This window comes from Crocodylus siamensis, chromosome 1 (genome assembly GCF_052110815.1).
Source record: "Crocodylus siamensis isolate JL-2025a chromosome 1, ASM5211081v1, whole genome shotgun sequence".
NCBI lineage: Eukaryota > Metazoa > Chordata > Crocodylia > Crocodylidae > Crocodylus > Crocodylus siamensis.
The window spans coordinates 256602429-256629510 of record NC_143395.1 but is presented as its reverse complement, the minus strand read 5'-3'; the positions used below and the strand labels follow the sequence as shown (position 1 = coordinate 256629510).

Genomic DNA, 27082 nt, shown 5'->3' with positions numbered 1-27082 from the left:
TGACTCCAGATCCAGACTGCACTTTCTCAGGGACTAGGGACCAATTCAATCTGGAATTGTGGTTTAGGTCCTTCTCTCTCACCGGTTACCTTTCATCACCTATAGTGATCTATAGTTTTCATGAAAATGGCTGGAATCACATTGAGGTTCTCTTGCTTTGGGAAATCCAGAAGAAATATTTTTGCTCATATGAACATTCCTGATGTCATTAAAATTACCTCCTATTCCTTTATATCTTGTGTGGTTATTTATGAAAGGTTAGACAAGTCAAGTGCTGCCAGAATAACAGGCCTTTACATCCAACTTCCATGGGCACAAATTACTTCATAAGGCTTTAGAGAAGCAGCCCAGCCCTTTTATTTTGGAAAGGAGTCCAGAGTTCCTCTCCAGTTACCATCAACATTTAGTAGCTGGCAGAATATCTAATGAGAAAGGTTACCCAGCTCTCTGAAAAACTTGTTTAATATTGTTTTGGATCTCCCATCTGGATGTACCCATCCTATTTCCCATTCCCTTTGTATTTTGAGAAGATATTCAAGACCTGCCTAAAGATTCCAACAGAAAGGTCTGATATGGATAATGGGAGGATAACTCCTTCCTCCATTGTATAATTGCATTATGTAGTTAAAAATACAATAGTGAATTCTTTCCTTTCCTTTCCCTCCTTCCCCCCTCCCTGCCTGCCTTCCTTCCTTTTTTATCAAAGGCTTGGTTGAAAGTGTTAGTGTTTCCAAACTGTTTTGATTAATCAGCGCAGAATGGCAAAGGAGTCAAGTGTAGGTTCAATATTAAGAAAACTGCATGAGCAGGCAAATAAAGCAGGCAGGTGGGAAAACACTGGTGTAGGCAGAATGGTTGTAAATAAAAAGGCAGTGGGTGCATCGGCCTGTATGTTTGATGTTCACCGGGAAGTCTTTTAATATGCATGCTGTGTACTCACACACCTCCTGATTCTGAAGTTATTCCACTGGCTCAGTGTTACAGAAAAGACATCTACAGTCTTATTTTCTATGGCTTCCCCCATGCTTGGGGTAGCTATTTATTCATTTTGCTTTGTGCTGTTAGGAAACTGGGAGCACATTAGCAAGATTCGAATTATGTTATTTGACTCTTGTCAGAGGAGGAACACATCTGTGTTGAAAACAAATGTCCCACATCCTCTTTTAGGTTGCCTCTCTGTGGTATATTAAAGGCTTTTCCTTCATGTGCCTTGACAAGTTGGAGGTTCTACAAACATGAAAGCCATTAATTCTGCATTTAATAAGGAATAAGTACACAGGAAAAAATTATTGGCTTGTGTTATTTCCCTAATTAATTTGCGGAGGGAGGCTTATTTTACAAGGTTTTATGACCTGCTATTGCATTAATATTGGACCGAAAAGGAACAGATCAGTAGCTAAATTGGTATTGTATTAGAATGCCGGGGTAGATTAAGGGCTTAAACACTGCAACTGCTTTGATGCAATCCAAAGTGTCCTAGGCAGCTTTAATGTGTGAGTGTTCCATTTTATAGAGTGTGAGGTCTGCAAGTCTGACTCCGTTCAGCAGGGATAAAAAGGATGGAGATTAGTTTTCTAGTTATTATTTATGAATTAATAAAGGTGGTATAAGACAGCCTTAACTCATCCTTTTGTTAGGAGAAAACAGAATGATAGCAGTTCTCCACAGAGTACAATAAGAGTTTCTTAGCAGAATAATTATATACTGTTTTCCTCTTGTTCTTAAATGAGGCCATATTTGTATTGTAATTTGAAAGTTTACAATGTTTTTTTCAAAAGTGGCAGAGATATAGTTGGCTATTTTGGCACCCTGGGCAAAGCAGTGGGGGGAGGGAGGATGTTGTGTTCGTCTGCGGGAGGGATAACCAGTGAATCTTACCTTCAAGACACTTGCTACATCTACTATGGTGCAGGGTTACCATACCTTGGCTGCAGCAGCCAACCCAGCATAGGCTTAGGACAAGCCCCCCACAGCCTGGCTGCAGCAACCCCAAGAGGTGGGCTTCTCATTCTGGCAGCTTCTCTAAGCTACGGCCCCCTTCCTGCCCCTAATTATTAAGCTACTAGTAAGTGTCACAGACTGCTTTAGCTTACAGTGTTTTTGTTTCTTTTTTTAATGAACCCCCGTCCAAACTGTTCAAGAACATAAATTTCCATATCTTATTATTTGTTAAATGGGAAACAGTGTTTAAAATCTTATTTTCTTCTCATTCATGTTAATTGCTTACATCTTACTAGCGAATGAGTGCCTAGACTACAAAACTGCAGAGAAGGGCCTGTGAGTTAAAGTGAACCATAAGATGAACGTAAGCCAACAGCATACTGGGTTGTATTAACAGGAGTGTCGCTTGCAAATCAAGGGAAGTGATTCTTCCACTCTACTCAGCACTGGTGAGGCCTCACTTAGAGTGCTCTGTCAGTTTTGGGCCCCATACTTCCAGAAGGATGTGGACAGATTGGGGAGTCCAGTGCAGAGCAATAAAAATGATTAGGAGCCTGGGAGGCATGACTTATGAAGAAAAGAAGATGGAGTGGGGATTGATAAACATTTTCAAATACCTGAAGGGCGATGACAGAGGATAGAGATGGACTTCTCTCTGTGAGTTGTCGGGGACAGGACTAGGAGATTAGGTTGGAGATTAGGAGGAACTTCCTGATTCTGAGGGTAACCAAGCATTGGAACAGGCTCCCTAGAGAAACTGCGGACTTTCTATCCTTGGAAATTTTCCAGAGAAGTTTATTCAAACACTTGGTTGAGATGGTTTAGTCAGGAATGATCCTGCCTTGAGCAGGGGGCTGATCTAGCTCATTTTGTGAAGTCCCTTCCAGCCCTGCTTTCCTATGACCCTATATCCTCCCAGATACGTCAATAAAAATAGACCATGCAGTTTCTCTTAGTGTGGAGACAGTGGATGCAGCTCTGTAGTTACGGCAGAATTTTACAGTTTCCTTTCTCATGTTCTCATGCATTAGCCAGTTGTCCCCATGGTTAGATTGCAAACACTGTAAGCAAATCTTCAAATCAAAAGAAAATTTATTTGTTCTCTGAATAAAAATCATAGAGGTTGTTTAGCAGTTCTATTAAACCTATGTATTTTTTTTAAATCTTTCTGTTCCAAAATCAAAATTTTATACTTGTAATGCTTTTGGTGATAAAACTTTTCATTTTGCTAGTGTTTTGACATGGTATGTAATTTTCTTATGCCATTTCAAGTCTGGCCAGAGTAACCAGAAACAACTCTTTCCATACAAACAGGAATTGATCTATCTGCACTGTACTGTCCTGTGGTCAATTACAGGTGTTACTGTTACAAATAGCCTCAGGTCATAGGCTCCCTTAGTTTCCATTATGTCATGGGACCTTATTATAATCTTAGAACTACAACAGGCCTAGGAAACATTGACAGCTGGAAGTATAAACTTATGTTTACTTGTAAGAATATGGCCATGCTTTCTTCTGATTATAGTGTGCAAGCTACAAGTGTTATCACTATATGAGCACATAATCATTTTATGATATGTTTGTCATAATTGCTGTGTTTTTGCGCATGCTTTTTGTTTCTCTCTCTTTTTTTCCCCTCTCAATATGAAGGTTCCTTTAGATGCTGACTTTAAATATATTTTTGAATGTTGCTCAGTCTTTGGTGCCAGCAGCTAGATGGCCTTATTTAAATAATAAAATCAGGACTTCTGGCCCCAACTGACTAATTAACAACAATAACACAATGCATCTTGTCAAAAGCACTCAAATCATTTCTACTGGTGGACATAAGAAGACCCAGTTAGAGTAACTCTGCCATGAGCATCACTTTAGGAGTTACACATCCACATTTGGTTTTGATTATGAGTATTTGCTGAGTAGACAATCATTAATACAGATGAAACTGCAACGTAACTTTGAGTATCTTGTAGAGGAACTGTTAATTCACTTTTAGCCCTGGATTTCACAGGCCTGATCTCCTGAAATCAATGACAATTTTCTCATTGATTCCAGAGGGCTTCACTACTGCCACTGCACAGAACCCTCTCTCCAAAGATATGTCCAGTTTAAACTGTAAGTTGTACCAAGTCGACTACTTCAGTTCTTTTCTGCAGAAATGCATAACTGAATTTCTACTCAGTTCATGCGTGTAATATCAGCAAACTAATTTTACACACCCATGTTACTAACTATAGGTACCTGAATGATAACGTTTCAGTGTTTTCTCTTCCTCAGCAAGTGGGTAGGAGAGCACTTGTCTTGAAGTGCCCTTAAAAATACATGAAGCAGCTTGCATAGTGAGCCAAAGATGGGAACAGAGCTCCTGCTCTCTGCTCTTCTATCCTCCTGTCATTATTTATTCACATTTTCCCAAGTTTTGCTGAATGTATTGATTTACACAGAGGCTCATTTTACAGGTTTTACAGCTTCACTTGCTTCACTCTTCCATTACCATCTAACTAGAAAGAGCCAATGTGTACTTCTGGTACTCTTGTATTTGGGCTCCCCTTCACCAACTCTCTGTGATCCAAATGTTCCTATATATCCATTATGAACAATAGAGTTAATAAATTTTTCCATAGCTACAACACCAAACTTGCAGTGGAGACCCTTAAACTATGCCAATTTTGCCTGAGATAAATTAAAATTTCCTTCAAAGAGTCTACAATGTGTTATGGCAGCTGGCACATTTTTTTAAAAGTGGCACTGTATGTTAATACCACCATTCTGCTTATAATAGTAAGAAAAAGAAATTAGACTTCTACATTTACAGTTTTATTACAGGCTTCAGTTAGATGGGTGTAATATTTTTGTCTCCCAACATTCAGTTAGGTAGCTGCATTGTTTTCTAAGAATGTTTCATTGATTTAATACAGATGCACAGTCTCAGTTAAATTATGGTGGCAATGCTTTTGCTGTAAGACACTCATTGATTAATAACCTGCTCTAGATTTTGGAGGGCTTAAGTAATGGCATAAATCACAGTCTTTAAAAATGTTCCATGTTAAATTTCATTTTTTGATCACTCACAATAAGTTTTCAAACCAGTGCAAATCAATTTATGCTCTTCCTGAAATCAGTAAAACTCTACAAGAGATGTTCCCCCAGCTCCTGCATTACTTATCGCCCAAGTGATTTAGCTGTCCAGTAATACTAAGCAGGTCCTTTCTGAGGATCGTCACCTTGTTGCGGTGGAGAAGCTTGTATGTTCCAATAACCCCAAGAGTGATGCCATCCAGAGCTCACACTCCTGATAGGGCCACCCATGGCGGCAAGGTTGAGGGGGAGGTTCCAGACAAAGAATGATCCAAGAAGTCCTCAACAGCGAAGCAGGTGGAGGAAGATGGCGGCCTCAACAGCTATGAAGGCAGAAGAAGGCAGAATTCTACACTGCTGTCCGCATGTTAGGTGTCCAGTATGGGTGTGTGGAATCAGAAAAGTGACCCCAGTCGTCATGGTTCGCCATGCCACTTACCTGGCCACCAACCACCAAGACCATGTGGGCCTGACTGCACACTAGAGTCCCCATGCTAAACATGCCATGCGCGGGCTTCTGTCAGGTCCAAAAGCCCTGTGGCGATGGAGGAGTCGTGATGGGGGCAGGGGTGTGATACCTGGAGGCCCCCAGCCAAGAATCTGCACACTGGTGGCAGATGCATGATCGTCATTGGGCAGCTGTGTTGGGACAGGGGTGTCCTTCGGCAGCTGCATCCATGACTGAGAAGTCCTTTATAGGATACCCTCTGCTCACCCCAGTGGGGAGGGGGCTAGAAAAGCTGCCCCAAAAATAGGCTGTCCCATCTCTCCTGGATGGGAAACTGTACCCAGTGGGATCACCAGTCCTGCAGTTGAAATAAGAAAAAGCTAAACTTCAGAACCTGGAATGTGTGAATGCTCATTGACAACCCAATCACCCGGAAAGATGAACTGCCATCATGGCTCAGGAGCTAGCAAGGCACAACATCAACATCACTGCTCTCAGCTTGCCAGGATGGACAGCTGAGGGAGTTCAGTGGAAGGTACACCTTCTTCTGGAAAGGGAAACCAGACTGCGACCCCTGTACCCAAGGAATCAGTTTTGCCACCAGGAACAAGATCACTGACATGCTCCCCAAACTCCCTTCTGGTGTCAATGAAAGGCTGATGACCCTTTGCCTGTACCTCAGCCAAAACCAATGCACCACTGTCATCAGCACATACACTCCAACTCTGGATTCTGATCAGGAAGTCAAAGAAAGGTTCTACCCTGATCTTGACAATGCCCTTGCCTCCATTCCCAGGGACACAAGGTCATTCTTCTGGGTGATTTCAACACCCAGGTTGGATGAAATCTGGAGCAGAACTCCATGAAATCTGGAGCAGAACTATCTGCAAGAAGGGTGTGGGGAAGGCCAATGCCAACAGTATCCTGCTCCTGACCAAATGCACCCAACACAGCCTGATCGTGACAAACACTGTCTTCTGCCAGAAAGACCAGCTCAAAACCATGTGGAAACATCTGAGATCAGCACACTGGCACCTATTGGACTACATCATTGTCTGAGGTAGAGACCTGAGGGACGTACTTGTCACAAGGGCCATGAAGGCATCTAAAGACTGCTGAACAGACCACCAACTTGTGCACTCAATAATGAACATCCACCTGGCACCAAGGCACTGGAAAACCCAGAAGGCCACCCAGAGATGCTGAATGTCACCATCTTCTGCGAGCTTCAGTTCCTGATTCAATTTGGCAGAGATTCAAACCAATTTGGTGGCCAAATCTCTGAATCCGAATCAAATCAGAGGGCCCTTCAATCTCTCCAAATCAACTCAGAACTCTCTGAATTGATTTGGAAAGATTCAGAAAGATTCAGAGATAGGGACAGCTTTAAATCTTTTTTCTGCATACCTCTAGGTAGCAGGTGGCCCATGAATGCTGCGATGCTGGGTCATATGGAGCATCCCACAGGAGTGTGGGGGGCTCCCCAGCATGCTCGGCAGCAGATCTGGAAGTGGACCAGAAGCACTTCCGGTCCACTTCCAGGTCTGCTGGGGAGCACACTGGGCACCCCCCCCCATTCCCCCCAACTTGGTGACTGATACTTCCTGGGTCTGGGGGGTGGGGGTAGCACCCAGAGTCCCCAGGTGGCTGATTGCCAAGTGGGAGAGGTGCAGGGGGGGCCTACAGCATGCTCCCTGGCAGAACTCTTCCAAGTTTGCCGCTGAGCACGTAGAGGGCCCTCCTACACCCCTGTGGGATGCTTCTTGTACCCCAGCATCACAGCAATCATGAGCTACGCCTGCTACCTCAAGATATTTGGAAAAAATTTTAAAGCTGTGTCTATGTCCAAATCGCTGATTCTCTGAATCAGCATCATATTTTCAGATTCAGATTTGGCTGAATTGAATCAGGGACAGTGATCTGAATCGACGAATTGAATCACTATCCCTGATTTGGGTCAAATCTAAATCTGAATTAAATAGGGCTGATTCCACACACCCCTACTAGACACCTAACATGTGGACAGCAGTGTAGAATTCAATGCAAACTGCAGCCTAGTGCTCCATGTATGCTCTTGAACACTGTCCTTGATGCTGGCACCACTGACCTTTGGTACAATAGCCAAGGGTTAAAGCACTCATTCAGCAAGTAAGAGACATGACTTCTAGGTTCTGTACCACCTGAGTGAACTTGCTTTTATATCCCCCGCTTCCCAGGAAGTATGTGTTCTGGATTGTTTCTGTATACATGCACACAAAACTAAGTAAATAAGCCATCCACGAAGTCGGTGAAAGATGGCAGTGTACCACCAACTGAGGTCTGGTGACACATCTGTGACATGAAGAATAACTGGTGGGTGAAGAAGGCACATATGATCCAGGACTACGCCAACCAGCATGACATAAGTAACTTCTTCCAGGCTACCAAGACATCCTATGGACCCTGCCTCAGTAGACAAAACCCCCTCTGATCACAGGACAGCTCCTGGCTCGTCAAGGATGATGACACCATCTGTCCGCATTGGAAGGAGCATTTTGAACTCCTCCTTAACTGGGAGTCCAAGCCATCCCACAACAACCTGTGGTGGATTCCCTTGGTGGTCCACCAACCATCAGAGAGCTGAAGTGGGCCATCCAACAGGTGAAAACCAACAAAGCCTTTGGGCCAAATGGTATACCCACAGAGATATACCATGCTGGTGGCTTCCAGCTCACATCACAGCTCCACCAGCGTATCCTCTGCCTTTGGGATGAAGAGGACATCCCTGGGGATCTCAAGAACGTGGCCATCATGACCATCTACAAAAAAGTACAAAATCTGTTTGTGGGAACTACAGGGGGATTTCCCTCCTGTCCATTGCGGGTAAAATCCTAGCCCGTATCCTCCTGAGCTGCCTTCATCCCATCACCGAGGAGATTCTTCCAGAAATGCAGTGCAATTTCCAACCATCCCTAGGCACTGTGGCTATGGTTTTCATTGCCAGGCAGTTCCAAGAAAAATGTCAGGAGCAAAATCAAGAACTCTTCCTCGCCTTCATTGACCTGACCAAGGCATTTGATTCCTTAAATTGTGAAGCTTTGTGGACCATCCTTCAGTGCCTCAGTTGCCCGCTGAAGTTTGTCACCATGCTGAGGCTCCTCTATGATGATAAGACCACAACTGTCCTGAGTGGAAGATCTGAAACTAATGCTTCCTGCATTCGGACCAGGATCAAACAATGTTGTGTGATCATCCCTATCCTGTTCACCATCTACGTAACCATCATCGTCCACCTTATCCAAGATGATCTGCCAGCCAGTGTCAGTATCCAGTGTCGACTGGACAGAAAGCTGTTCAGGGCGCTTCTGGGCAAAAATGAAACTCACCACCAAGGATATCCACAACCTTCAGTTTGCAGGTGATTGCTGCATGATGGTTCGCTCTGCACAGGATGTACAAGCAACCTTAGATCTTTTCAATGCTTCATATAAGAGATTTGGCCTGCCCTTGAACATTGCCAAGATGAAGGTTCTCCACCACCCGTCCCTAGGCCAGCTGAACATCCCTTGTGCTATCTATGTAGATGGGGAGGCTCTGGAGTATGTGCAGCACTTTCTGGGTTGGCTGGGTATCTTGGCTGCCACCTCTCTCAATGGGCTACTATCAATGAAGAAGTCCGGCACCAAACTGCACCAGTGCTGCCTTCTTGAAGCTGTGACAACGTGTCATTGAAAATAGAGACCTTTGGAAGTTGATGAAGATCCTGATTTACAAGGCTATAAAGCTGACCACCCTCCTCCACTGTAATGAAACCTGGACCATCTACCAATACCACATTAAGACCCTCAAGAGTTTTCACCAGCGGTGCTTGTGTTGAATTCTGGGGATCAAATGGGAGGACTGCTGGACCAGTGCAAGTGTCCTCCATGAAGCTGCATTCACCATCATTGAAGCCTTGCCCTTAAGAAATCAACTCCAGTGGACAGCCACTGCATCCAGATGTCTGAGAACCCCCTCCCCTGCCAGATTTTCTTTTCCCAGCTCTCTTTTAGACAATGCTCAAAGGGCAACCAAAGGAAATGGTTCAAAGACACACTCAAGGTCACCTCAGGCATGGAGGCATCAACATCAACAGCTGGGAGGAGCAAGCTGCTGACTGTTTGGTGTAGCGCCACCTGGTCCACCAAGACATGCACCACTTCGAGGCCAAATGACTCGAAATTGAGGCGGGATGGCATCAGTGGAGGCAGGAGAAGGAGAGGAGACCAACTCAGGGCTGTGAATCCCACTCCCCAACACAACAACATGCCCCCATTGCTGAAGAATGTATGTATCCAGAATTGGGCTCCTCAGTCACCTGAGGACCCATCCAGCCTGACGGACATCATCCTCGACTCCGAGGGACTACCACCGATGACAGAATACTAAGCAGGTAGCTGAATGGTGCTTTTGTTGCTGTGTGTGAAACTGCTAAATTATTTCAAAGAAATACTTTGGGAGCCTGCATATTTGAGTACTTTTAAGGCATAACTAATCATACAGGCTTGTGCAGAGATTTCATTAAAGAAAAACATAACAATTTCTCATCTGCCTATGAAGTACAATTGTAAGGGGAGCGTCTTGGTCTAGAAAGTAAATATTACAGATTTTTCTGGGAGCATGAGTGGCATAAGTCCCCATTTCTCATCTTGGGGGGTTTTTTTGGTGGGTTTTCTTAAGGCTCATTCCTGAAATATTAAAACATCCATCTCCTTTTCTTCATTTCCATGAGCCACACTAAGTATAGAACAGAATGAGTTATAATGCTATCATGTTGTCCCCCAGGGAAGAGAAAAGCTGATGATAGTGATTTAGTTGACAGTTACCAGATGACAAAATACATTAAAAGTTCAATACCCCCAGTTGACTTCATTCAAAATTAAGCATTTGGTTCATTTAAGTGTGACAAAAGGTGAGCGCTTTGAGGTCATTCCAAAGCTGTTAAGCAGCAGTTGAAGGCACTAGGCATGCTCAAAACTAGTGAGTACTTTCACAGTTTTGACACTAATGGACATCTTTACATGTGCTCTGGGGGTGGGGGTGCTTTAATTAGTATGACTCTTGCAAGCTGCTCTAATTAAAGTGCCTGCCACTTGTTGTGTATTCAGCATCCCTCACTTCAAAATGGTGGCAGGGGCACTTTAACTAAAGCTCTTTCAACAAGCTTTAGTTAAAACGTCCCTGCCATCATTTTGAAATATGGGGGCTCTGAATACACAAGATGCTGAGGCTGCTGGAGCATGCTAATTAACACACTCCAGTAGACTCAATTAATTGAGCCTGCTCCAACGTTCTGTAATTACAGCTCATCAGAACAGGCACCCAAAAAAGCTAGGCCTATTCACTTGAGAAAAGAAGTGCTTGAGTGGGGGCATGATAAGGGTTTTCAAAATACTAAATGGTGACGAGAAAGTAAATTGGGTTTTATTATTTACTGTCTCTCACAATACAAGACCCAGGGATCATACTATAAGAGTAGTAAGTAGAAAGTTTAAAATTAACAAAAGAAAGTTCTTTTTTACACAGCATATAATAAAGTGTTGAAATCATTGCCACCAGATGTTGAGGAAGCTAACAATGTAGCCAGATGCAAAAAAGGATTGGCCAGATTCAGGGAGGAAAGGGGTATCAGTAGTAACTATTGAGTTAGGACTTCCTATACCTTAAATGCGGGAGGCTGCAAGCCAGAGAGAAACAGTGAAAAACACACTAGTCATACCCTGTTCACTTTCCCTTTCATCATCCACTCTCTGTTACTGTGTAATACAGGATATTGGGCAAGATGGACCTATGATCTGGCCCAGTAAATGGCATTTCTTTCTTACGTTCTTATGTACTGCTAATCAGAAAATGAGCCCTATTTCTGCTTCCTCTTTCTCCTGTTGTATGACAAGCTGGTCAATAAGAAAGCATCTCACTTCTGAAGAAGCATTCACCAATCTGGGCAAGGGAACTATAAAGGGAGGCTAGTGTGTGCATGGGACTTTATCTATGTTTGACAGAAATGGCAAAAGGCAAGAAATAAACAGACCAGTCTTTCTTTAGACTTGACTCAGGGATTCAGCCACCTGAATGAGCCCTGAAGCTGCATCCAAGCAACATGCTCTGGACAGTCTATTAAGACTGTAAGATTGTTCTGTGCATTATTCAGTCACACTGCATGGTTTGTTAGTGGCTGATGGGACCAGAACAACTCCGGTGTCCATGAAAATTCCAATCAGGTATCCTGTTGCAACCTGAGGGTGCCTTTGGACTGAGACTGTGCCAAGGACTGTGTTGAACAGTCACTGATTTGCATGAGGAAATGTGAGTGCTATTTCAACTACAGATCAGTACACTGACAGTGGATGCCTATGTCAAAGTGTTTTCTGTTTTCTGTGTTAAACTATTGATTCTGAAATCCTTCACTCTGCTGATTCATGTCAGGTCCTGGTTGTTATTTGAATATTGTTATTTGCTATTTAATTTCTAAACAAGTGCAAATAAAACACTGAGAGGGAATTTCATACTGCTGAACTCTTGAAAAAAATGAGCATCTACTTGGTTAATACTTTGCTTTAAAGAAAAAAAAATTCTTTAGGGGCTGAATTGATCCTCAAAGTCAGCACAGAGGCAAGAATGTCATTTAATGGCTTCCTTCCTGGAGGATATTATCCTCTCACTCTTCTCCCTTTCCTTATGAGACAGAATAACTGCAGCATTGAAAGGGTGCATCTTACTTCTCCCTCATGGCTAGCCAGCTACCTTTACAAGGAAGACAGACAAGGAAAGGGCAAAGTTAGGTCGTCTTCCCTTGTAGGATTCCAAGTGTATGCAATATGCTGCACACCAGACTCAGACCAGCGAACTTGTGGGGGGCAAGTCAGGAAACAGACCTGCTTAGCTGAATGAGACAGGAACAGAATCTAACCCTATGGGATTTGTGTTTAAGAGAGGCTTTTCTTCTCTGATACAGGCACTTGTACTTGATCTTCAGTCTATTTAAAATATTACATTCAGGCCTCCATTGATGGTTGCCATAGAAATGATTGTAATGCAGTACCAACAACCAGTAACATAACTGAGAGGAGGGAGTGACCGGGGCAGCACAAATATAACTGCAGCTGCAGTGTTGGCTGATCGTGCCGCTGCAGTCACCACTGCAGCAGCCAGCCATGCCTTGGCCATGGCACAGCTGTCCCCGGGGAGGATCTGCCAAGCTATGCTTCTGCTAGCAACTGTGTGGATGCACTGCAGGATTAAGTGTCAGAAGATGAATGGTGTGGGAATAAAACTGGTTTCAAACACTAAGAGCAACAATTGTAACAAATATTATAGCTAGACTGAGAGCACCAGCTCTGGTTCTTGACATCCCATTTTGGGCTATTTGTAACTTTCTGAAGTGCTCATCTTTTGACCTAATGCTTCCTAGCTCTGTGATCTGTCTAAGGGATTTGAGGTTTGTTTGTTTGTTTGTGTGTGTGTACTTTAGCATCATATAAAATCTTTCATAGATTTCATAGACATTAGGGCTGGAAGGGACCTCAGGAGATCGAGTCCAGCCCCCTGCCCAAAGGGCAGGAAGTCAGCTGGGGTCATAGGATCCCAGCAAGATAAGCATCCAATTTACTCTTGAAGGTGTTCAATGTAGGTGCTTGAACCACCTCCGCTGGCAGACTGCTCCAGACCTTGGGGGCTCGGACAGTAAAGAAATTCTTCCTTATGTCCAGCCTGAAACGGTCTTGCAGGAGTTTGTGACCATTCGACCTTGTCATCCCTTGGGGCGCTCTGGTGAACAGACGTTCCCCCAGATCCTGGTGGTCACCCCTGATAAACTTATAGGTGGCCATCAGATCACCCCTGAGCCTGCGCTTTTCCAGGCTAGAGAGTCCCATGGTTCTCAGCCTGTCATCGTAAGATCTGTTTTCCTGACCTCTGATCATGCGCGTGGCTCTCCTCTGGACTCTCTCAAGCTTCTCCACATCCTTTTTGAATTGTGGAGCCCAAAACTGGACGCAGTACTCCAGCTGCGGCCTCACCAAGGCCGAGTACAAGGGGAGAATGACGTCCCAGGATTTGCTCGAGAAGCATCTATGAATGCACGCCAGCATTTTGGTCGCTTTACTAGCCGCAGCATCGCATTGCAGACTCATGTTCATCTTGTGGTCAATGATGACCCCCAAGTCTCTTTCTTCTGTAGTGCTAACCAACGTAGCACTGCCGAGCCGATAAGGATGCTGCAGGTTTTTCCTCCCAAGGTGGAGAACCTTGCATTTTTCGGTGTTAAACACCATCAGGTTCTCGTCTGCCCATTTGCTGAGCTTGTCCAGGTCAGCCTGGATCACCCACCTATCTTCTGGCGTGGATGCTTTGCCCCAAACTTTGGTGTCATCGGCGAACTTGGCCAGTCCACTCCTGACTCCAATGTCCACATCATTAATGAAGATGTTGAACAGTATGGGTCCCAGGACAGAGCCTTGAGGGACCCCACTGGTCACAGGGCACCATGATGAGTGACTGCCATCAGTCACAACCCTCTGGGTCCGACCACGAAGCCAATTTCCCAGCCAGCGGATCGTGGTGGAGCCAAGGCCACAACTGGTCAGTTTGGCCAAGAGGTGATCATGGGATACCAGATTGAAGGCTTGTTTGAAGTCAAGATATATGACATCAATCTCTTCTCCCTTGTCCAGGTGATAGGTCACCTGGACATAGAAGGAAATGAGATTGGTCAAACAAGACCTACCCGCAACAAACCCGTGCTGGCTGTCCCTTAGAACGTTAGCCTGGGCCAGTCCCTCAAGGATGGCCTCCTTAATAAACTTTTCTAAGATCTTCCCCAGGATAGAAGTCAGGCTAATGGGCCTGTAGTTAGCCGGATCCACTCTCCTCCCTTTCTTGAAGATCGGCACTACATTGGCCTTCTTCCAGTCTTCGGGCACTACACCAGAGCGCCAGGAGTTTTCAAAGATCTGTGCCAGGGGCTGGGCTATGACGCTCGCCAGCTCCTTGAGTACCCTGGGGTGCAGGTTGTCAGGGCCAGCTGACTTGAAGGTATCCAGCTTCTCAAGGTGTTCCTTCACGAGGTCAGCATTGATGGAGGGTAGGGGATTCCCCTCACCCAGATTTCCCTGTCCCATAGCAGGCATGGGCATCCCGTGTGACTGATGAAAGACTGACGCAAAGTACCTATTTAATAGGTTGGCTTTTTCCTGGGCGTCAGTTGTCAGTTGCCCCATCTGGTTTAGCAGGGGTCCAACATTGCCCTTGCTTTTCCTCCGGCTCCCCACATACCTGAAAAAGGACTTTTTGTTGTCCTTGATGCCTGAAGCTAGTTGGAGTTCAGTTGCAGCCTTGGCTTTCCTGGTTTGGTCCCTGCAGGACCGGACCAGCGTGGAGTAATCCTCCTTGGAGGTGAATCCCGTCCTCCATCCTTTGTAGGCTTTCCTTTTTAGCCACCGTAGGTCCGCTAGGTCTCTGGAGAGCCAGGGGGGCTGCTGTGCCTTCTTGCTGCCTTTCCTCCGTGTTGGAATAGATTTAGCTTGTGCACTGAGGATCGCTTCCTTGAGAAGCAACCACTCTTCTTGAACTCCCATCTCCCTGGGGTCATGGTCCCTGAGGGCCTGACCGACAAGCCTCTTGAGCTTGTCAAAGTCGGCTTTTCTGAAGTCAAGGACTTCTGTGTTGCTGACTGACTTGCCAGCTTTACGGCGGATGGTGAAGGTGATCAGCTCGTGGTCGCTGTCACCCAACTTCCCATCAATCACTAGGTCGCTGATTAGGTCATCCCCCGTAGCCAGTACCAGGTCAAGCAGCGCTTTCCCTCTCGTTGGCCCATAGACTTCTTGGGTCAGGTAGAGGTCATCCACGCACGAGAGAAAGCTTTGCGCCCGCTCAGATTTAGCTGAGTGATCTTCCCACGAGATGTCCGGGTAATTGAAGTCACCCATGACAACCAAGGTCCTGGAGCAAGCGGCCTCAGTCAGTTCCCGGGCAAACTCCTGGTCAAGCTCGGGACTTTGAGTGGGAGGTCTGTAGTAGACTCCCACCATTGTGTCCCCTGTGCTGAATTCCCCACGAATTTTTACCCAGAGGGTCTCTAGCTGTCCATGCCGGTCGCCAAAATCAGCTTGCAGGGACATGTAGCTTTCCTTCACATAGAGAGCTACACCCCCGCCCCTTTTGTCAACACGATCCATCCTGTATAGGGTATAGCCCTCTATACCCGTGGTCCAGTCATGGGTGGAGTCCCACCAGGTCTCCGTTATCCCAATGACATCATATTTCTTTGCACTGAGCAGGAGGACGAGCTCGTCCTGCTTGTTGCCCAGGCTCCTGGCATTAGTGTACAGGCAGGCAAGTGTGCCCTTGGGGGCTCTTGCCTTGCCCACAGATTGTGCCAGGGCTGGGGCAGGGGTGAGCTGCCTTAAGTGCCCCCTTAAGTGCCTTGGTCTGCTGGCTTTGCCATCCTATAAAATCATTCACACCACTACAGGTGGACTGTCAGCTGGGCACTTTGATATTCAGGAACTTTGTACATTTTCTGATAAATCACAACTCAAATCAGAGCAATTTTTTTATGTGTAGCACTCCAAAGTGGGAGTCCTCAGTGATTTTACAGTCCATAACAATTCTCTATTGATTATAGCACAAAACCTTGGTTTGTGTGGAGCAGATAAAAAAAGATGCATTTGGAATTTGAAGTTTATGGAGGTTGAGAGAGACTAAGCCTGTTTCTTGTCTCTAAAATGTTTGCATTTTGTTTCACATCAAGATAGCTATTTTGATGTAAAATTTTAACAGAGGCAAGATGCAAGCTGATTTTTTCTCAAAGGAGCTTGAGGAAAAGCCCTGTATCTTAACCTGGAGGTGAATTCTAGTAGCTAGCTCAGAGTAAAAATGTACATGTTTTCTGCTGGGATTTTTTACATCGAAGGCACGTACAGACATTTGGGGAGGTTAAAGAGAGGTTAGGTTGAGTTAAAAATGGCCAACCAATCTGAGGTAAGTTGGGGGGGATTAGTAGGGGGGGTTGCGGGGATGGCAGGGCAGGTGGAGCCAGCAGCATTATTGGAGGAGCTGGCAGGGCCTGCTATTGGGATTGGAAGGACAAGGAGGGTCTGTCGGGGGGGGTCAGGGGAGGTCAGGGGACAAGTGGCATCCACAGGGGGCTTAGAAGGATTGTGGGGTTTGCAGAGTCCATGGGGGGGGGGGGTTGGGGGGGTCTGGGAGGATTTGGTGGAATCAGGTGAGCTAGCAAGGTCCAGGTGGGATGGACCTTGGGGGGAGGGATGAGGAGTTCTCCACCTCAGACAAGGGCTGTTTTTAGTCTCCTAAGACTTCCCACTCTCAGATGAACACCCCACTCTGGCAAACCTACCCCTTGATTCCTCAGTCCCCTCTCACCACACCAATTTACTTCAGTCAGCTGCCAGCACCAGTGATCACCAGCACTAGATGCAACTTGCAGAATGCCCATTTTACCAGGCTTGGAGGGGCTATGTGGTCAGGGGGAGGGTGTCCATCTCGGGGAGGGGGGAGGAGCTGGGGGGTTAAAAATAGCTCAGTTCTGGGGGAATGGGGGGGGAAGGTAGAAAAAGCACAGCTCCGGAACTAGGGCCACTGGCTGCTTTTTTCCAGTGCAGGGGCTATGGTGGGAACTTTATAGAAGTTGAGGTAGATCAGTTTCACCAGACCCTATCTAAGTTAGACAACCTCTGAAGTAGGTTTAACTTAGATTGGATCAGCCATTTTTAGACTGATAAAAACTTCCTGAGCTTCTGTACAGTTCAAATGTAGATCCCTAATTAAGTCAATCTAAATATAAGGTCCATACCTGAGTGAAATAAGTTAGATCAGCCATTTTTAACACAGTCTAACCTCTGCCTACTGAATGCATGTAGATAGCTCAAGTTAGCTACTCAGTGTAAAAGCATACCTTTATGCAATGCAGACTTAGTCTTTCCCCACTGCAGAAAATACGTTGTATGTGATAAATGCGTGTATGTGCACACATGTGAGATAAAAGTATTATGTTAAATATTCCAGCTATAGTAATTTGGCCATTGAGAAGAAAAGATAATGTTTCTACAAATTCCTGTTTTCACATTTGCCTGGATGACTGTTGCTGATGTTACAGCCTCAGTTTGCCCCAATCCAGTCAATCTCTCATTTTTAAATTGTATCAGAAAACTCTAGTTGCTGAATGGCTCTGGGCTAATTGAGCCTAAGCACATGAATTATTAAACATGCTCATTTGCCATGCTCACACAGTTGAAAGGTTTGCTTTCATTACTAATAAGGCACACATACCGCTGAAAAGAGGTAATTAGAGCATCAAAGGCAGTGAACCATCCTAAAGCTTAATAATGCTCTGCCTGAAAAATGTATTATTTGGCTGAATTGTCTCTTGGCAGAATAGTAATAACCTAAAAAAACTTTTATGCCATTGTGGGCAGAAAGATGAGAACTGGTATCTTGCCATGTAACTTCCATAGCTATGGATCTCCCATCCTTTTTAATCTTCTTTAAAAAATGTCCATCCTTGATGTAGGAATGCCAAATTGGACCCCCGTGGTGATATTTCAGATTTTTTTTTCAGTCAGAAAAATATTAGTTCTGAGGAATCAAAGCTTTTTTTCATCCTGTGATACAGCTCTCATCCTGGCACACGAGAGAAAGTTACATTTTTTAAAATTTTATTTTTTCAACCATTCTAATCACCTGTTTGTTTACAAGAGAGTCTAGAGAAAGCTGCTTCTTGCAGTTAAAATATTACTTAGCACTTTTTACAATATGAAATTGCATACTGTGCCTCAAGTTATTAGAGTTCATTGTAAATCAAAGGTAAAGCTGACATGCGGTGTCATTTCACTATGAAGAACAAGTTATGTTTTTCAGTTTGTCATGTATTTACAAATTCCTGTTAAAAATGTGCATCCCACTCAGATTGGAGAGCTATACAATTTGCTGCACATTGTTTGTACAGATTAAAGACTATTAACGTCAATCCAGGGAAGCCCTTTCTCTTTCACAGGGTTTGGAAGACCCTCCAGTATATATACAAGGTCAGTCAGAAAGGAATGCTTCCTATTTTTTTCTGCCAAATATTATTGAAAAAATATTAAACTTGCAATGAAAATTTATACTTAATCACTGAACATGCACATAGTCTCCTTCTCCAACAATATACTTTTTTCTGCCAGTGAACAAGAGCATGTACCCTGACATTTTATGATGGTCAGTCAAAAAGTAATGCCTCCTAATTTTTATTTCCTTAGCACAAGTCATGGACATGGAGGTGTCCTTCTGGTTGACTTCTTGCCTAAGGAGGGTGGTGGGGTGGAATGCACAGTAAACTCACAAATCTATTTCAAGACCTAGATGAAACTGAAACATTGCATGCAATGAGCCTGTCATGACCTAGACATGTTCTGTTCTGCATGACAGTGCTTGCACACACATCAGCTTATACATCACAGAGGTAATTTCAGAATTTTTATGGAGTGTGCCTCCCCATCCTCTATACAGCCTAGAACAGTGGTTTTCAACTGTGGCCCACAGACCCCTGGGGGTCCACACACTGTCTAAAGGGTGAATACCCACCCTTACAATTCAAAGAGGTCCACACCTCCATTCAAAATTTCCAGTGGGGTTCACACCTCCATTCAAGTTTTTAGGGGTCCATAAATGAAAAAAGGTTGAAAGCTACTGGCATAGAGGATGAAGGACAGACTAGGAGGGTGACATTTTGGGGATGATGGCAGTGATGGAGGTTGTGCGACAGTGACTGAGCAACAAAGATAATGTTGGGATACTTGGCCTTGTTCCCAAGTGGAAAAAGGCCACTGATGAAGAAAGAAATTCTGTTGAAAAATAGCTGTGTGTTCAGTGATGATGTATGGATTTTTAGTGCAAGTTAAATATTTTTTCTATAATATTTGACTAAGAAAAAAAAATAGAAGGTATTACTTTCTGGCTGACCCTTGAGTTATCAACTCAAATTTCAGCTCCATGAAGTTGAACTCGTTTTTTCACAATCCACATTTAATTCACTGAGCTCAAGAAATTGTAAATCCCTTTTAAGTGATTGAAGTGCATACACCACATGAAAGTTGATCCAAGATCTTGCGTCCAGTCAGAACTGGTTTCTGTTGAGTAGACTGAATTGTGGAAATATATATCATATTTTTTTGCATTCAAGATTACTTCAAATTTAAGGCACCTTCCCCAGTAAATAGATTCTATACATGGAAAATTATGAAAGTGGAAGGTCCTCTTAAATTCCCACTCTTCCCCTGCCAATGTCTGTGATGAGGAAAGCAGTGGTGGGTATGAGGTACCAAAACCCTACCCCTTGCTCCCCTGCCTACCTGCAGCCCTTGCACTCCCATGCCTATGCCCCCACCCCCTACTTTTGAACCAACTCCCTCTTACCTTCTGCTTCATCTCTACTTCTCTGAGGCAGACATCAGCAATGGGGCCCCAGTCTGGCCTCAACCCAACCTGGCTAGGAAGTAGTGACCAGTGGTGGAGGAACTGGAGTGGAGCAGAATGTAAAGAGGGGAGAAGGCATCTGCAGGCATAGACAATACATAGTGGGGACACAGGGGGGCATGTGCCCCCCTTGAGATTGGCCCTTGCCAACTAGGGAGTGGAGGTTGACAGCTGGTACCCTTCCTGAGATTTGTGGGGGTGCCAAGAGAAGTGCTGTTGGCACTTCTGGTTTTGCTGCTGGGATTTCTGCCAGCGGCAGCGATTGGCCACTGGGGGACTCCTCCCACCCCACCCCCCAGTCAGTGATCAGATGCTGGTGCCCCCCCAGGATCAGGAGGCACCAGTCGCTCATGTCTGGAGGTACGGGAGCAGGGGATGGGGAAGCATAGGGTGGGGAGCAGGCACAGGCAGGGGGGGCAAGGGGTAGTGGGGAAAGTTACAGGTCCCCCCACCACCACCCCATATTCTCCCTACACTCTCACAGCCACATGCTTCCTTTCCCCCAAATGAGCCTTTCTGGCCCAGGGCAGGCAGCTGTGTATCTAGAGCTTCACTCTTGAGCCTGGGGCCAAAGCCAAAACTGAGCCGCCACCTACTCCAGGCTGATACTCAGATCTAAAATGAGATTTCTTTTGCCCCATTCTAATTGGGGGGGAAAAAACCTTGTCTTGCATTTGAGTAAATACAGTAGTGTAAACAGTAATGGAGCAAAAGGAACATGGCCGATTTGTATGGCATATGTAACAGATGACCAGCGGAAGTTGTACGTCCACTGTACCTTTTTGTATTGTGGGTGGCAGGAGCTAAGCTGGTTATAGTCACTATTCTGGTGAGGGAGACAGTTGTTTGATGCCAGGGTGTTGGTGATTCAGTGCAGTTGGTGGTTCCTTTCCCTATGAATCAAATGGATCCATTGCTTCTGCCTGGTGTTCAGCATCACTGTGCCACTAGGCACACTGCAATCTGAACTTCAGTTCCTGGTTCTAACAATTTCAAACTGTTCCTTGGTTCCTCTGCAAGAGGCAATAGTGTTAACCTTAATGACCTGTATGGGTAAGTAGATACTGCCACAATGTTTCCCCTCAGTTTCACTTCTTTACCAGTAGTGCTCAACCTTTTGGCCCTGTGAGCCAGGAACGGGGCCTGAGGCTCATCCACAGGCCAGTTTGGACTCCACACATCATGATTCAGCCTCACAGCCCTGCACTGCCCCCACCCAGTCCCACACACTATGATGAGGCTCCAGGGGTCCTGTGTTGTCCCTGCACAGTCCTATGTGTGGGGAGCAGGCACTGGGGGCCCTGCACCACCCCCAAGTGCCCAGATCAGGCTTTGACCCACTCTTTGCACCCAAACTAGCACACGGTCACCACTATGGCCCATAGGGAGCCCTGCAAGCCAGATAACATGGTGCTGAGGGATAGATCTAGCCCATGGGCCGGGGGTTGAGCACCCCTTACGTACACTGTTACTTGCTTCTGTTCTAAGCTGCTGAGGAATGTTTTGGTGTGTGGGCGCACTTCATCCCCAGGGTGGTTGCATTTTTTATTTTAGCTAGTTGAAGTGATTCCTCTTGATATGTAAAGTGCTTTGGGATGAAAGTTATCATAGAAGACTAAGGTAATAATTATTAGAGACTTGCCTATTTGCAATTCAACTTCCAAATGGTAACTGTATGATTATGGACATATATGGCCTTCTTTTCCCCTGATTTTTTTTTTTTTTTTTTTATAAATACTGTAGCAGCATGTCAGCCTGTTCCTAAGATGGGCACATCCTACTGTGCGGGGTTTAAATATAGTGTACCATACATCTATGTTGGAAATGTAACAAGAAGAAAACTTGTGGTGCCAGACAGTGCCTACAGGAGATCCACAGGAATAAACAGTGATGCTGTCCAAGTGTAACTTCTCAGCAATTTTTCTGTCTGTGACTTTAAATCGTGACTAGATTAGAAGTTTTTACTTTATTAGGTAACAATTACATTGCCTTGGGCCAATAAAAGAAATCACCCTAAGAAATCCTTGCCTCCCCCTTGATTTATAAGCCAAAGCAAGGAATCTGCTTTATAAGAAAACCTTTCCAGTTAGTTAGGGGAAAAATGTCTTTGTATGAAGCATTTAGTGCAACACGGTCTCAAGCAGAGCTCTGCTGTTTATGGTCAGAGACAGATTAGCCTGTACATCTGCTGCTTCAAATAGCTCACACAAATGCATTAGTAGTAATAAAAGAATCTTCTGCTTTAAATTTTCAGATTGTATTCATTTTATAGATGTATTTGTGGCTTTTCGTGCAACTGTAAGAGACCATCAAAATAGTTTACAGGGTTTTTTTAATAAGTGAAAATACATACCTCTGATTTGCCTATGATACTGATCATTTGAAAGGAAAGCTGGGAATGGGTACTGTTACTCAGCGGTGGGAAACTCTAACTTTCTAACTACTGCCTTGCCCTTCTAAGGAACTTCAGTAACATGGCTCCATTTGGGAAAGGAGGCCCAAAAGAGACCAGTTATCATTACCCTGCTGTACTAGAAACCCAGATCAGGGAGGTATTTCTCATGATCACCATCTGCACATATCTAACCTAAACATCAAACCTTTGCAGAAGGAAGCATCCTTTATATTTTCCTTTTATCTCCATTGATTTCCTTGAAGTTGCAGACCAGTTTATGAAAACATGTCTGGTAATACTATAGTTACAGCACACTCTCTTTTAAACAAGTTCAACCAATTTGTGTAGCAAAGCTAAACAGATGGGCAGGTACAGGAAAATCAGCAATGGACCAATAAAATCCTTACCTAGCCCAGTTGTGCACAATGACTGAGCTGTGCACATAGGCCAGTTTAATAAAGGCTTTTCAACCCCAATAGTAGGCAACCCAAGAGTGCTATTGCTGTATTCAGACAAAGTTCTTTGGGTAAATCTGATATCTTTTATTAGACCAACTTTAGTTGGAAAAATTCTTCTTTGCAAGCTTTTGGGTATAAATACCTTTCATTAGGCTGAAGAAGCATCTGCAGTGACAAAGGGTATTTGTACCAGAAAGCTTGCAAAGAAGATTTTATCCAACTCTTTGCGTTGGTCTAATAAAAGATATCAAATTTACCCAAAGAAACTTGTTTGCCTATGTCCTTAGACCAATGCAGCTACTACCTATTCCCCTATTGCTGTATTCATAGTCTCTTCTCTAAGAAAATGAAGGGAGGATCCAGACAGTGATGAATCCTTTTGCCCCAACAGTTTGGCATTTTTTATTATAAACAGAAACACTTAGAAGTTGGGAAATGAAAAATTGCATGTTCACAGTAATATTAACTGAATTATATAAATCTCCCACATATGGTAGTTTTTATCCCCAAGTTGCTTTTGAAAATTTGTACACTGGATGATGAATATGTACAGTGTTAAATATCTTCCACCATGAACAGGGGAAGGATGGTACTCAGAAGCTTGAAGCTTTGTTAGACAGTAAGCCTGCTTACTGCTATGCAGGAAGTTAACTAAGGATTTCCATTTCTTTCTTTGCAGGTGATCTCATGCATTTGCCACCGTATCTTAGAATGGACTTTTTGTTAAACCGTGGCATTCCAGGCACAAGCAGAGACCTGGGTTTGGGGCAAGCCTGCTTGGAACCTCAGAAAAGCCGAACCTTGAAGCGTCCCACAGTTCTGGAGCCCATACCGATGGAGACATCCTCTACAAGAGAAGTACAGTCGTGGCAGCCAGGTGCTGTGGCAACATTACCTCAGCGAGAAGGTGCTGAGCTGGGACAGGCAGCTAAAATGAGCAGCTCCCAAGAATCCCTGCTAGACTCCCGGGGCCACTTGAAAGGAAATAATCCCTACGCAAAATCTTACACCCTGGTATAACAAAAAGAACATGGCTGGACAGTGGCTGTAAATATTTACAATGAAAAAAATCCAATCAAAGCTACCTTTTTTTTATTGAATTCCGATATTTATAATTAAAGAAGATTGCCAAAATATTTGGAAAAAAAATACAAACTACGGACAGTGCAAAGACTCTCCGGCTTTTTTTCTGTCTGAGTGTGAGCTTCATCTGACTGGACATCTGAATTTTTGGGTAAAAGAGTCCAGTTTTCTGATCTTCACAAGCATTTGTGTTTTTACTGATTTTCTACAAAGTGCATGGGGACTAAATAAAATATTTTAACTGGAAGTTCCATCACATAAGATTAAAAAGAAGTGGTGGGGGGGGAAATCACAAAAAAGTCACCCTATTTGTGAATTTAACAAGGACTTTGATTTGGAAAAACAAAACTTTTTTGTCATGTTTGCACATATTTTCTTTTTCACTTAGAAAATGGGTCATTGAGTGATCTTTTTCTTTCGTTGTTATTTAGGATGAGTGGTGTCAGTGGAGTGAGGGGATCAATTTGCTTTTGTTTTATCTTTTTTTAATATTAATTTAATGAGACACTTTGCATTTTGTCTATGAGAAATAAAAGGGTCTTCTGCCTTTATTTGTGACGTCTGCTTGCGTCGCCTTCTACTATGCTTCTTTTTCATTGTGGACAGTAGGTATTTTAAGCACTTGCTCTGATGTTTGACCTTTCTGAGCAGGGCAGAGTCATGCCTTTAAGAATGATTAATGTTCACCCAGTTAGATCTAACTCTGCCAGCGAGATAAAGAACCATAATGTTTCAAAAAAGCCATGTGTTCTAAACAAAACCAGTACTGGACCTATAGGTACACTTTACACTCAGTCAAAAGCCATTTAAAGTCAAGGGAGTCTTTCTGTTGATGTCATTAGGCTTTGGATCCAGGCCTTTATCAACATTTTGAAAATGTAACAAGAAAACGTTTTGGCTTTAGTTTACTGACTCTGTAAGGACATATTGTTAACCCTTCAAAAGGCAATGCTCCTGATGGCTTCACTGTGTACATTGCTTGCATAAAACTGAAAACTCAAGCTTCTTCCTGTAACAAGACAAAGTTCATCTTTCTAGCTAGCAAAATCTCTTACACTTACTTTCACGGCAGTTGGAAGTGATGTTCCTTCAATTAATGTGCCTTTCTTTAGAACATAAAAACATTTCTGTTTAACTCTTAGCTTGCAGACATTAATGCAACCTTTTATTACATGAGAAACAATATTACTTATATGGTACAGACTATAAACTATTATATCCATATGTTCAGTGGGGTTAACACAACAATATTTCAATAACTTTGGTGTTAGATATTTCTATGTCTATGTGTTCTAGTCTTTTTTCTGTCATTGACAACGTCTCCTTTAGATGGAGAAACCTATAGCATATATATTATTTTGTTGCTATTAATAGCAAAGTACATAACTATTTGCTGTTTAAGTCGATGAAGGTTAAGCTTGTATTTAGATACTTTGTTATATTGTGGCCTAACAGTCTCCCTGGTACAGTTGCAGATAGTCTGAAGAATGTAGGACTTACAGACCAATAAAGAAAGAAGGGGATATAAATCAAAAGTTGGACCATTTCCCCATTTAGGTCATTAGATTGATAAACCTAATAGAACAACTGTTAAATAAAATAAACTAAAAACAGCCCCCCAGTAGACAATATCAAATAAGATTTATATTATAAATCTTTTCACAGAAATAATTGTTGGAGTTTCCTGAATATTGAAACATTAAGCTAAAAATGAAATTATTCTGATTTATTTTCAATGAAAACCATTTTTAAAGGGAGAAATGTTTCTGTTAAATCCCTTGGCCAACCTTAACTGCTACCAAGAGGACCGTAGTGATGTTATTGTAAAAAATACCTAGCTCTGCTATGCTAAGTGTGGGAACAGAATGTTTCTGTATTTCTATTTTCTATTCATCAGGTGTATGTCCTCTTGCTGATTTCCACAAGAGTCTTTCCACTGACTTCAGTGAGAATATAATTGGAAATTAGTACTGTATTTGCATACTAGAACTGAATTCTTTTGTCAGTATTCTAGACTTCATGTCAGGACGCTATCTGTCTGTCCATTTTCATACAGCTTCCTTCTGACACAGAAAATTGTGAAAAGAAGTCTTTTAGAAAAAAATATTACTTTTCATTCTTGTATTCTGGTAGAAATTTGTGGTTTTTAAAAACTCATTCAAAAAAGAAGGAATAGTTTTTTTCATACAGATATAGAAACAGAGCTTGTGTTCAAAAGGTCAGCAGCATCCCTGACTTAAACAATGACTCTTTTCCTCCACATGCCTTATATTCATTGAAACATGAAAACATGGGAGGGGAAAAACTATAGAAACTTTCATTCTCCCTGTGACTGCAGATACTATAAATATACCATGTATCGTCTTAAGTTTATATTTCTGTGGGAATTTGGAAAATGCTGACTGTCCTTGAGTTAACAATATTTCCTACCCATTAGTATATAATGTATTTTGTAGTTTTCAGCATATCAGTCAGTAAACAAACTTTTAAGTTCTCCATAGCCAAAGAAATGTATGGCGAGACTATTGATTACTATTAATCAGAGGAGACTCAAGCCCTTGCTAAGCAAATTGAAGCTTATGCATATGCATGCAGGTTTCTGACCACTGTCCCTGATCCAAAAATGTTCTTCAATGTACACCCAACTTCATATATTTAAAGAGTCCCATAGGCTTCAGGAAAAAAAAAAGGCTATTTAGCTATTTCAAACATATACTTCAAGTGTATTTCTGTATCAGTCAAGAATGTTCACCTTGTAGACTTGAGCCTTTACCAAATTGTGACCCTTACACTTTTTTATTATTATTACTGAGGGAGAAGCATGGATACACATTAAAATCTGCATTAAAATAATCAAATTACATTAAAAGCATAGAATCAACACAAGGGAAGAATACTGGCTTAAACAGACTGGAAAAGCCTAAAATATGCTTGTTTGAAAATGTTTCTTTATGGTCAACACAATGCCTATGAATAGTTGATAGTACCTATGGTTGCAGTTACATTGCCCTGGGTTCAAAGGTGGCTCTACAAACCCATTTCAGCATTCATTTTTCAATCCTCAACATAGAAAAGGACCGGAAAACTCAGTTACGCAAAATACAAAACGTGAAAAAAGGTATGTAATGTTCTCACTTGTTTCACAAATCTACTCACTGGGTGCATCTACGCAAGATGCTTTACCACACA

General features: G+C 43.3%; 1 protein-coding gene across 1 annotated transcript in view; it reads left to right on the top strand.

Annotated features, from left to right (window-relative positions):
- Nucleotides 1-24343, top strand: part of DSCAM (DS cell adhesion molecule) — a 628177-nt gene extending 603834 nt beyond the window's left edge. The window contains exon 32 of the mRNA XM_090031636.1: nt 23490-24343. Coding sequence (XP_089887762.1) covers nt 23490-23830 — 341 coding nt within the window. The 3' untranslated portion in view covers nt 23831-24343. The remainder of the gene's footprint in view (nt 1-23489) is intronic.
- The last annotated feature ends 2739 nt before the right edge of the window (nt 24344-27082 follow it).